Source organism: Bison bison, unplaced genomic scaffold (genome assembly GCF_000754665.1).
Source record: "Bison bison bison isolate TAMUID 2011002044 unplaced genomic scaffold, Bison_UMD1.0 scf7180017864466, whole genome shotgun sequence".
Classification (NCBI taxonomy): domain Eukaryota; kingdom Metazoa; phylum Chordata; class Mammalia; order Artiodactyla; family Bovidae; genus Bison; species Bison bison.
In genome coordinates this window covers 2,575,227-2,587,797 of record NW_011495027.1, presented here as the reverse complement: position 1 = coordinate 2,587,797, position 12,571 = coordinate 2,575,227, and the positions used below count along the sequence as shown (strand labels likewise).

At 44.1% G+C, this 12,571-nt stretch overlaps 1 protein-coding gene and 1 pseudogene across 3 annotated transcripts in view; one reads left to right on the top strand and one right to left on the bottom strand.

The window, feature by feature from the left end:
• MCOLN2 (mucolipin 2) overlaps positions 1 to 12,571 on the top strand; it is a 64,852-nt gene that overhangs the window by 38,305 nt on the left and 13,976 nt on the right. For all 3 annotated transcript variants that reach the window (XM_010860312.1, XM_010860313.1, XM_010860314.1), the window contains exons 7-11: positions 1,522 to 1,621; positions 7,865 to 7,977; positions 9,167 to 9,316; positions 10,711 to 10,812; positions 10,950 to 11,072. In XM_010860312.1, coding sequence (XP_010858614.1) covers positions 1,522 to 1,621; positions 7,865 to 7,977; positions 9,167 to 9,316; positions 10,711 to 10,812; positions 10,950 to 11,072 — 588 coding nt within the window. The remainder of the gene's footprint in view (positions 1 to 1,521; positions 1,622 to 7,864; positions 7,978 to 9,166; positions 9,317 to 10,710; positions 10,813 to 10,949; positions 11,073 to 12,571) is intronic.
• On the bottom strand, positions 2,569 to 3,334 carry LOC105003264 (annotated as a pseudogene).

Sequence of the window (12,571 nt, the reverse complement as noted above, 5' to 3'; positions counted from 1 at the left end):
AATTGCCGCAGCTTTTATTTTTGGATGGGCGGCCATGTGCCGTGGAATCCTTCCTGTCTGCCTTCTTTCTTCCCTCCCTTCTTTCCTTCCTTCCTCCCTCTGTCCCCCTTCCTTCTCTCAGGTTTAGTGATGGGCAAAACTGAATGCTAAACTGGCTGTTATGTGTTGTTGCTGTTTTAGCAGTTCAGAAGTGTGCTTCATTTAACAACAATTGCTAAGTGCTCTATGAGTCCCTACGAGGCACCAGGCAGGTTGTCATGCTCTAGAGGTACCATGGCCCTCAGGAAGCTTATACCCTAGTGGGAAAGATAGATAGAAAAACAGGTCAACAAAGAAATAAAAGTAATTATAAATTGTGATGTGTAAGTAGGGAAGAATGTTTGGATCAGAAAGTAGCATGATTTATCTCCTGGGGTGACCCACACATTGCAAAATGCATTATGAAATCCAAGGCGAAGAGCTTGGAGAGCTGAACATGTAGGTTCAGCTATGATTGAACCCATGATCAAATCTCTGATTGAACCCACAATTGAGCATCTTTGAACACAAACCACATGCATGCTACACATTCTCAGTGTAGTCCAAGAATATCTCTATGACCAACCAGAGGTTAGGGAATTAAGCTACACAAACCTCACTTCTATACCTATGAGCTAGGACTAAACTTCCACTAGTCCTGGCATTCAAAGCCTCATTCCCTCCAGGAAGGCCCTGAACATGCTTCTCTTAAGTCCTAACATACTCTGTATATGTCACTTATATACTTTAAATGCTTGCTATATAATGTGGAAGACTGAGGGCATTTGGAAATCTTAAATTCAACCCCGTAACCTTGGAGCAATCTTTGCCACATCTGAAAACATTGTATGTAACACTCCTGAAAACATTATATGTAGTGCTTGAAGCAAATAGAAAAATAATCTCTAGCATAGTACAAGCCTAGAATTTCATACCCAAAGGACTAAATTGAAGCAAATGCTTATAAATTGCACTCAGGGTAATAAATGGCATCTTTGTGTTCTCTTGTCAGAAATTGGTGGTGAATTCTCATTTTCGTTCCTCAGACCATTTGGCTGTTTTGCATTAGGGTTTCTCTGAATCTGAATGTGGGTTTAGTAGAATTTCATGTCTACACCCCTTAAACCAGCATCTTTTTGGCACCAGGGACCAGTTTCGTGGAAAACAATTTTTTCACAGACTGGGGGAGGCAGCACTCAGAAAGGATGGTTTTGGGGTGATTCAAGTGCATTACATTTATTGTGCACTTTATTTCTATTATTATTGCATCAACTCCACCTCAGATCATCAGACATTAGATCCTGGAGGATGGGGACCCCTGCTTTGGACCACAGTTTTCATTAATAATAGGAAGTTGTGAAGGAATCATGTGATGAGGACATTTTCATTGGCCTGATTCTTTTTGGATCACCATTTGGATGCCATTGATATTTTAAGCAGAACTGATCTAACGCGTCATACTTTCTGCTGGGCTGTAACCTCTTCATCTTTTTGTGTCTCTAGATTATCTTTGACAATAAAGCTCACAGTGGCAAAATCAAAATCTATTTTAACAGTGATGCCAAAATCGAGGAATGTAAAGACTTGAAAATCTCTGGATCTAGTAAGTATGTTACATACCTGTCCATTGTGGATTATGAATGATCTTGAACACTTCATCTGGGGATTTGGGGTATATAAAGGGTTTACTTGGATGATAAGAAGAAGAAAGAGCTCCAGACAACCACACTTTGAATGTTTGCTTCTGTCAAGACTACTTTGAAGCTTTGCATTTTTGTTCAGTTCAGCAAATGTGGATTATAGACCTCGTAGGAGAGGCTGTGTTGGCCAGTATTTAGGAGCAGTTTCTAGAGCCTGACTGCCTGGGCTTGGGTTTTGGTTTTATTTCCTGTGCCTGTGATCTTGGACAAATTCCTTCGGCTCTCCACGTCTCAGTGTCTTTCTCTGAAAAGTGAGAGTAACAATAGTACTTACTTTCCAGGATGTTGAGTAGTAAATGAATAACTATGTAAAGCGAGCAGTGAGAGCCAGAGTTGGCAGACAGTCATTGCTAGCACTCTGGGAAAGAAAAGAAACACCTTCATGAGGGACACTGACATGCTTAGAAAATCTCTAGCTTGTCCTGGATCAGAGTAAGTGGTGGAGGCACAAGATATGATGGTCAAAACAGCAAAGGTTCCTTTTGACGGGTAGAGCAGGACATACAGTAGAGCAACACTTCTGGGAAAAGATCTGATTTGCCCTGAGCCTGTGACAATGGAGCAGGATCAAGGCCTTCAGAGCCCAGACAGCAGCCTGTACAAACCTGGGTCGGTTACTCAGTCATTACTCACAAAACCCTTCTTGATCCACAGGCTAAAGTGGGCTCCTGAGACCCCTTTCTTGTTGAGGGGGTTTGGATGATGTTAACAATGGGTGGTCAGTGATTTTTCATTTACAAGTTTTGTTTAACTGAACCTACCTTTGACCAAATCTTAGAACAAAATAAAATGTAAAATACTCGTTGACTATTTTGTGTTAGTTTTATTTATTTTACTTTTATTTGCATTCATTTTTTGCGGCATTTATTCCCGGGCCATAAATTTTTGTCTCTTCAGTTTCTTCTGGGATATCTTTTTCTTCTGTGCAACCTCCTCTTCTGGTTTAGTAACAATCTGTTCTTTTTCAGTAAGGATCATCTCAATATGGCAGGAAGAGCTCATGTAGAGGTTGATCCAACCGTGAGCTCTGTAGGTCCTGCGCCGCATCTTGGGGGCTTTGTTCACTTGGATGTGCTCAATGACCAGGGGATCTACATCTAAGCCCTTAAGTTCAGCATGACTCTGCATTTTTGAGCATGTGTAGTAAAAATTCAGCACTCTTTCTGGGCCGCCGACCCTGAGTCCAGCCCCGCTGTTTGGCCTGTGCACACCTACCAACTCCACTGTTGTAGCGACGGAATGGCACACATTGCTTCTTTAAAGTGACATCCTTCAGATACTTGGTGGCTTTTCGGATATGCATACCCTTTATGGCCTGGGCAGTTTCCGAGTGTTCTTAAAGTGAACACGAAGATTTGAACCTCTTGATTTGCATGATTTTGTGGGGTTTTCTGGGTCGAGTGAATAGCGTACCATTTTTAGGGATCACCTCAGGATGCTTATCAGAAAAGCTATTTTGTATTAGTTTTAAATTAGACTAATTTTGTGGCTTTTCAGCTATATAATACGTGTGTGTGTGTGTGTGTGTGCGCGTGCACGCACGCGCGTGTGCTCAGTCTTTGCTCAGTCCCATGGACTGTAGCCCACCATTCCTCTGTCCATGGAATTTTTCCAGGCAAGAATACTGGAGTGAGTTACCATTTCCTCCTCCAGGTGATCTTCCCCACCGAGGGATCGAACTCACTCTCTTGTGTCTCCTGCATTGGCAGGTGGGTTCTTTACCATTAATGCCACCTGGGCTGATGATTCTGAAGTTTTGGCTTTGTAGTTCCATTTGCTGACTCAACCTCTGATCAGAATACACACTTTTAGTTTCTGTTAGAAAGTGGTTACTACTCCTCAGCATTCTCCATACAGAAAGGCACAGATCAGATGTGAATTTTCCAAGCCCAACTGCAACTATTTTATGTGAACAAAGCTAACCCCTGTCGTACAGGAAATGTGGTTTGGAATAGTCGCTTGACCAAATAAGTGAGTTAAACAGGTTTGCCAGACCCCGGTTTCCTTCCTTCCCGTGGGCACCCTGACCACACTGGGAAGTTTTCCCTGAGCCTTTACTCAGAAGAGAGGAGCTCTAGCTCTCTCTTGTGGCAGTGGGGAGAAACACAATCTCACAGCTAGAAATATTTGCATATTCTTCTTCCAAAGCTGCACCCTATGAAACCAGATTCCATGACCAGGAGAGAGCAAATTTAAAATAATGTGACAAGTCTTAGAAAGCCGAAGTTTGGAAAACAGCTTAGAAAATGGATTTTTTTTTTCCTTCTGTGTAGGAAGCTGTCTGGTGGATTGATTGCCCTGGTTTTTGGGGAGGGGGACAAAGGCAAGGGTGACATCTTGGGGGGTCCTTGTGCTATTTGCAAACCATTCTGAGATTCGTTCACATCCATACACTTCCCTTGACACTTCTCTAGCTTTGTCGTTAGTTGTTATTTCAAGGTGAAATAAAAGAGGATATCCAAAAAAAAGAGAGGATGGCCATTTTCACATACAAACTCAAAGTTGCCTTTTATGACTTCTAATACCCATTCCCAGTACATCACTAACATTCATGTTAACTTGGTTTTGTAACTGTAGCCATTTGAGCCTGGGAGCTGGAAGGGATGTGTACTGACAGACAGGACTCCCCATCGACAGGTGATGTAAATGAATGTGAAGCGTTGGTCAGGGTCACACAGATGGCAGTGGGCGTGTGTGGGGGACTTCTCAGGGCCCTGGAAGGACTGGGTGGTGGGGTAGGATTTCCTTAACCAGGTTGCCAGAAGCAACTCTCTGGACTAGAGTTTTGCAAACCCAGTTTTGGGAACTGTTCTTGTGGGAATAACACAGTGTCAGTAGAATAAGAAAGCAGTTATGATGTTTGGGCTTCCCTGGTAGCTCAAATGGTAAAGAATCTAACGGCAATGCAGGAGACCTGGGTTGGATCCTTGGGTCAGGAAGATCCCCTGGAGAAGGAAATAAAAACTCACTCCAGTATTCTTGTCTGGAGAATTCCATGGACAGAGGAGCCTGGTGGGCTACAGTCCATGGGGTTGCAAAGAGTTGGACATGACTAAGCTACTAACACACACATGATGTTTATAAAATACTTTTTGTAACATGTCAAAGTAATCTCAATAAATCAAATTTTAAAAATACAGTACTTGTTTCTCTGTTATGAGGGACGATTTATCTTCTTAGTTCCACGCCTCAGTTTTCTTAACTGTAAATAAGGCCCAATTCAAGCAGTCTTAGAGATTTTATTCTCGTTATAGGTCAGAAAAGAAGGTACCAGATGCTGTGCTTGCATTTTTTAAAGATTTCAGCTCCATCTTTCCAAGAACTGCCCCTATTCTCTGCCTCATTCATGGATCCAAAACAAACAAACAAAATGGTGGTCTTGGGTTTTGGGCAGGTTGTGTTCTTACTTACCTATTAGATAGTATCTCGAGAAAACTTTAACTTGTGAAGTGAAAAATGCTAAAGAGGGAGGTAAGTGCTGCGTGAGAGGCACTAACAAGCTCTTGACAGGGATGGTTTGCCTGATTTCCTAACAGTGCATGAAACTGGTACAACTGTGCCTCCATGTGGACCCAAGGCACCCGAAGCTGAGCAAGGCTGGGCAACTCGCTCAGTGAATTATATTTACTAGCTGGCCACACATGTAACCCACTGGATGAGCTGCTCTCAGACACATGCCGAGATTGCTCACGCCGTTATTATCTCTAAACCTGTGGACACGCTCCCGTCTTCCTCTTCAATGCCTTCTCTGCAGAGGTGTCTCTGTGCAGCACCCTGACTTCAGATGTTCCTGAAGGTGGCCTGTCCCCAGTCCTGCATCCTGCTTCCCTGGCCTTTCTCCATCTGGTCCCTGAGTGTGTCTCCTCTTCTAATTCCCAGACGTTGCCACCCTGCTGCCTGCATCCCTCATCCTTCCTAGTCTGCATTCCTGTCTGTCATCTCTGATTGGCTGAAACCCATGGTTTCAGTCACCACCAAGTCATCCTCTCTTGTCATGAATGTCCAGAGTGAGCCAGTGGACCCAAGACAGAAAAGAGGTCATTCTTGATCAGTCCTTCCTTACTCCCTAAGTCCCATTGAATCTCTCCTTTTCATCTCTTGCTACTTTGTGCCTTATCCTTCTGTGTCTTCTCTGCCTCTGATGTTGCTCAAACCTTCACAAATTTCAACTTAGATTATCGTAGTCTTATGTTCTGCTGGGGTCATTGTACTTATCTGTAAGCATGCTGAAGCATTATGCTAAGCACAGGCATTGTAGTGTTGAACAAAATATATCCAGTCCCTGCTTCCCAGAACCAATCATGTAGTGGGGAAGATGAACATCAAATGGTATAGTAACTGCTCTGTTTGTTATTACATGTATGGGGCAGTTCTAGGTGCTTTCATATATGAACTTACTTGATCCTCATGACAGCCCTACAAAATAGATTTTTTTTTTCATTGTACCCATTGTTTTGGATGAGGAAACTGAGGCAACTTCCCCGACTCCATAACTTCCAAGTGCAGAGTCGAGATTCAGAGCCAGGTCTCAGGCTCCAGAGATTGTCCTTTTTCATTTTATACTGTCTCTGTGCACCTTGCTGTGCTGTCTTTGAATATGCAAAGTTTGAATATGCAAAGTTCAGTGACCATCAAGCAAAGGGGAGTAAATGAAGCTATAGGTATGTATACCTGTGGACAGGGCTATGATAGGGTTTGGAGGGAAGAGTTAATAGGGATGAGAATTTAGGGGATTCTGTCCTGAGGCAGAAAATACTCAAGGCTGAATAATCCCCTTGTGTGATGGGGAGGGTGCTGTTCCAGGCAGAGGTGCAGTGTCCCTGCGGAGAGAGAGGGAGGGAGAGAGAGTGCGCGCGAGCCCCTGGCAGGAGCAAGGAAGATGGAAGACCAGAGTGGCCTCAGGGTGCAGGAGGTGGGGGCTGGGAGAGAACAGCAAGCTGCCAGTGACGGAGCCATCGTTGGGATTTGAGACAACACCGCAAAGTCTGGGAGAAGCTAAGCTTACAGTTTGGTCTTCCTTTAGTACATTCCCTGTGCTACTGTGTGTTCCAGGATCCAAATCTCAATGCTCTTTGGTGACTAAATGTGAAGGAAGTCTTTAAACAAAAAGGGATGTATGCATATGTGCAGCTGATTGACTTTGCTGTACACTTTGTAAAGCAACTGTACTCCAAAACAACAGAGACACAAATCTGATTACTACTCGCTGTACTCTCATCCCAAGTGGTTGTTTTTCCCACAAGTAAGAAGAGCTTATTGACTTGGCACTCTTTGCTGGGAAAGTGCATAGTAAGATTGAGAAGCAGAAACGGGGATTTTGAGTGGTGGATTTTAAGGTGTTTGTGCTGTGCTTAGTTAGTTGCTCAGTCATGTCTGACTCTTTGTGACCCCATGGACCATAGCCCTCTGTCCATGGGGATTCTCCAGGCAAGAATACTGAAGTGGATTGCCATGCCCTCCTCCAGCAGATCTTCACAACTTAGGGAAGCCCTTTAAAATGTTTGTTCCTTCGTTAATGGAGAACTTATGATTTTGATTTTGTGTGAGAGAACTCAAGAGTATGTCAGTAGTTTTGCCTCTTTTGAATAGGGTCCAAATGGACCACCTTCTACTGAATTCTGCTGCTGCTGCTAAGTCGCTTCAGTCGTGTCCGACTCTATGCGACCCCAGAGACTGCAGCCCACCAGGCTCCCCCATCCCTGGGATTCTCCAGGCAAGAACACTGGAGTGGGTTGCCATTTCCTTCTCCAATGCATGAAAGTGAAAAGTGAAAATGAAGTCGCTCAGTCGTGTCCAACTCCTAGCGACCCCATGGACTGCAGCCTACCAGGCTCCTCCGTCCATGGGGTTTGCCAGGCAAGAGTACTGGAGTGGGGTGCCATTGCCTTCTCCGTATTGAATTCTACTCTACGGTAAATATTTATAATACATTTTAGTATATCTGTTACGAATTTATATGTTTTTAATGTATAATTTGACATCAGGGAATGATTGACTTGTTTGTGAAGCTCTGAATGAATGCAGTGTAATTTGTTTCTGATGTTGAAGCGTTTATCATTTGATCTTATTTTCCAGGTGCCATTTTGTTTGGAAATTATTCCCAAGTAAGGTGTGTTTGACGTTTGAATTCTGTTTTTGTTTCTCAGTTCAGAAAAACACTCAGTATGTCCTGGTGTTTGATGCATTTGTCATTGTGATTTGCTTGGCATCTCTTATCCTGTGCACAAGATCCATTGTTCTTGCGCTGAGGTTACGAAAGGTAAATGTGTGTTGGAATATTCTCCCTCACTTCCTGACCTCCGCCTTCAGCTTGTCCAAACAGTGGGGACTTGATGAAGGGTTATCCTGCCCTTTGTGGGGCCTTGACTAAATTAAATTCCTTTGAGTGATTGTCCTCCAACAGGGCATTAATCAACCTGGGGTGTAGAGAATGAGTCCAAGCTCCTGGCATGTCAGGTAGAATCAGACAATTATCCTGCTTCAACTTGAGCTAATAAGCACAGATGCACAGCAGTGAACTTCTCAAGATTGAATGTTTCTAGAATAAATGAGACCCTTTTAAATTCAAGAGTGATCTTAAGAACAGAGTAATAGCATGTGTGAGTTTCATCTTTTGTCATCAGATCAGAGTTCATTTTGACAGGAAGGCATGGTAAATGGGTTATAATGATGCATAAAATACTTTATCCTATTTTTACAAATAGTTTTTAATTCTCCCCTGAGGTTCCTTTTACCTTTTTACCCTTAGGACTCCTGTGACCATATACTCTAGCACAAATTTTATCCCAGTGTGTGGCACGTGTATAAACACAGACTGGGGTCAGTGGAAGTAGGAAGTCATCAGAATACCACACGTGGAGCAAGAAAACGGTCTTCATTCTATTTTCTACTTCTTGACCTGTGTCGATTTATTTTGTAAATACCCAGTTCTCTTACCCACCCACCCCTACCGCAAGTCCCTTGATATTCTGAATCCAGAGTCAGGGGCTGGGTTCTGCACGAGAGTAGGGGCGTGCTGGGAGCCCACACCCAGGAGCTGGACCGCCTGGACTCAAGTCCTGGCTCGGCTGCCCTGTGTCTCCATTCTTTCCTCTGGAAGGAGGGGTCCATGGTGCCTAGTTCATAGGGTTGTTGTCTGGTTGAATGTGTTGAGAATATGTAAAGCGTTTGGAATGGACTCTGTGTTAGCTATTTCAACAAGAGTCTGTTGGAGGGAGAGCACAGCATTGGGTGTTGGAGTCACTCAGTTCACTGGCGTGCTCATCTCCAGCTGGGATAGATGGTGGGAGAGGGTGTGGGCTGTTATCTGTACCCTCCAAGTGAGAATCCATCACGTTGGAAAAGGCAGTGTCAAGCCATCGGATATGCGAGAGCTCTGTTCTGCACTTTTTTCCTTCCAGAGGCCAGTGCAGTTTGTTAGAAATGCTTTTTTTTTTTTTTTGCTGCAGAGATTCCTAAAGTTCTTCCTGGAGAAGTACAAGCGACATGTTTGTAATGCCGACCAGAGGGAGTTTATCAACCAATGGTATATCCTGGTGATTATCAGCGACCTCCTGACAATAAGCGGATCCGTGTTAAAAATGGAAATTAAAGCCAAGGTGAGGGCAACCCATTTTAAATCTTTTGTTCTTTCTATTCTTTTAGGTGGTCTCACATATTCTTGAGATATGCAGGAACTCTCATGTTTTCTCTTTTCTCACATCCATGAAACTGAAGCCTCCTTTGACCTGTTTTTTTGTGAGCGGAAAATGAGGAGGTGGGTGTCCTGTGGAAGGTGATATTCCCGTGAATGTTCTCTCGGGAACTTGGCAGCATCTTCAGAATAAGAATTGAAGTCTGAGAGGATTGATTGCTTGGTCAGGATTTATTTATTTTTTTAAGTTGCAAAAAGTAGCCTCTGACCCTTGATCCATGCTCCAGGGGTGCTCACCCATGACTGATGGGGGTTCTGAAGGATAGAGGTTTTATTTGAGGATGATTTGAGTGCCTCTAGTTGCCTGGCTCTTGGGTAACTTAGTTGATTTAGTTTCCCAAGTCTTGACTCCTTCCCTCCATGCTCTGCCTTCAGTTAGCAAATCTTACCAGCCTTCTCTCCTGACCTCTAACACCTCCCTCTCATCCATGGCAACTGCTCCGCTTCCTCCAGGACGTCTTCCTGTCTGGTCTAGATCTTCTCGTTGTTGCGGCTCCTCCTCCCGCCACAGCGGTCTCCTCATTGTTGCTTTGCCTTCAGCCCTGTGCCCCTCGGACCCGTCCACACAGCCGTCAGAGTCATCTTTCTGGCGTCTGTCTTGCAGTGACAATCCTTTCTGCCTCAGAGACCCCCTTTGGGAAGAAGTGGCCTTTCTTCAGTGTGGTCTCCAGGGTCCTCATCATCCAGCTCTCCTTCCCTCTCCCGCCCTCGCTTTCTCTGGCCTGTCTTGTGGGCTCCCAGTCTGAGGCCCTGGTTCAGCCTCTGCTGACTTGCAAGGCTCTCCCAGCCTGTCCACCAGGCTGGCACCACTCTGGGGTCATGCCCGTGGGAGCCCTATGTAAGAAGTCTGGCTTGTGCCTCTCACTGCACATAGCACATTGTATTAAAACTGTGCTTGTGCATGTGTCTCTTCAGTTAGACCTGGAAGTCCTTGAGAGCACAGTTAGCAGATCATGCTGGGGCTTTCTTTTAAAAGTGTTAACAGCTGGAAAGTATTGTTTGATATTTAGCAAACATCATTAGTTTTTGTGCTTTAATGCCTAAGTCAGTGGTAAATGCAGTCTCTAGTTCAGAGTATTGTTTGAACAAAGATTTAGTTCAACAAATTGCAATACTAAAAGGAAATGAGAAACACATTCAGAATCGTGCACTCTTATTATTTTCTTCTTCAGTTTAAAAACTCTTAGAATCACTGTAGAGAGGCAGGCAGACCATTCTTTTCCAGTCAGTTTCAAGGGAGGTTCCTGAGCTGAGTGGAATAGAAAATTTTACTAATACATCTTTTTTTTCATTTCCTAGAATCTCACGAACTACAATCTGTGCAGCATTTTGCTTGGAACGTCTACACTTTTTGTCTGGGTTGGCGTCATCCGATACTTGGGTTACTTCCAAGCATATAATGTAAGGATGTGGGCCCTGGGCGGCACCACTGGGATTCAGGTCCATTTCTCTGGGATCTATTAGCTACTTTTTAATAACTCCCATTCTGCCATTTTGTGTGTGTGTGTGTGTGTGTGTGTTTTTTTTTTTTTTTTCAGGTGCTCATTTTAACAATGCAAGCCTCGTTGCCAAAAGTCCTTCGCTTCTGCGCGTGTGCTGGTATGATCTATCTGGGTTACACCTTCTGTGGCTGGATTGTCTTAGGACCGTATCACAACAAGGTGTGTAGCCTAATTCTTCCTCCTGCACACGGGGCACTTGGGGCCCTTAAAAGTGGGTTTCGGGACTTCCCTGGCAGTCCAGTGGTTATGACTCCACACTTCCAATTCAGGGGACTCGGATTGCATCCCTGGCCAGGGAACTAAGATCCCACGGTGCTGCACAGCATGGCCAACAAAAAATAAGTAAAAAGTTTTTTTAAAAAGTGGGTTTCTAGCATTGACCTTCATCCCACTTCTCTCCAGCACATACACTTGACATCAGTGAACACATATCTTTATTGTCTATTGTTTTGTTAGTTAGTTTTCCTTTTCTTTCCCTTTCCTGGATGTTGAAGTGACTTTAGAATATTGAAACAAGAACTGCAGGAAACCGGAGAGCACATTTATTTCATGGTTGTCTGGGCTGGCTTAAGGGGTCACATGTGAACCCAGCTGGATACCACAGAAGAAGTGTTTGTACATGAAGTCACTATAATAAAAATGAAAATTAAGTAAGGAAAAGCATTTCAAAGTCCTAGGGGTTACAGTTTTCATTCAGATTAACTGAGGAGGATGGATGGAGGAGGATAAAGACTCCTGGAATGACCACGTTAGTTATGATTAGAAAGATAACACATCTTGCCTTTGCAAGGGGCTTTGATTTCAGCGTCATCTTGCTGCCTTATTAAAGTTCAGTATCTGAATTCTTAACTATTACTGGGCTGCAGTCAGTATCATAATTTCAAGGACAACAAAGTTATGTTCAGATGTTCTTGTTTTTTCTTTTTAAATGATTTTATTTATTTACGGCCATGCAGGGTCTTCAATGCTGTGTGGGTTTTTCTGTAGTTGCAGTGAGCCAGGGCTTCTCTCTGATTGTAACGTGTGGGCTTCTCACTGTGGTGGCTTTTCGTTGCCGAGCACGGGGTCTAGGATGCTCGGGCTTCAGTTGTTGCAGCACCTGGGCTCAGGACTTGCAGCTCCCAGGCTCCAGAGCACAGGCTCAGCAGCTGTGGCCCAGGAGCTTAGCTTCTCCAGTGCACGTTGGGATCTTGCCGGACCAGGGATGGAACTCGCATCTCTTGCATTGGCAGGTGGATTCTTTAACACTGAGCCACCAGGGAAGCTCTCAGGCATATTTTAGATTCTAGTTTTCTATACGCATATCTGGTGAGAGAGGCCAGGATCAAGAAGCCTGCATAGTTCTGGCTCTGCCATCAAAAGCTCTGGGGCCTTTGGCAAGCGTCTCAACTTTCCTGAGACTGTTTCCTCCCCTTAAAAATGACTGGATACTTGCTCAGTTGTGTCAACTCTTTGCGACCCCATGGACTGTAGCCCACCAGGCTCCTCTGTCCATGGGATATCCCAGGCAAGAGTACCTCGGTGGGTTGCCATTTCCTTCTCCAGATGTTCTTGTTTTAAAATGATAAATTTGATTCAAAGATAGAGCAGGAAATGAAATTTGGTAGGCTTTGTTTTCAAACCAAAAAAGTAAAGCAATGATTGCATCTTATAGTTCC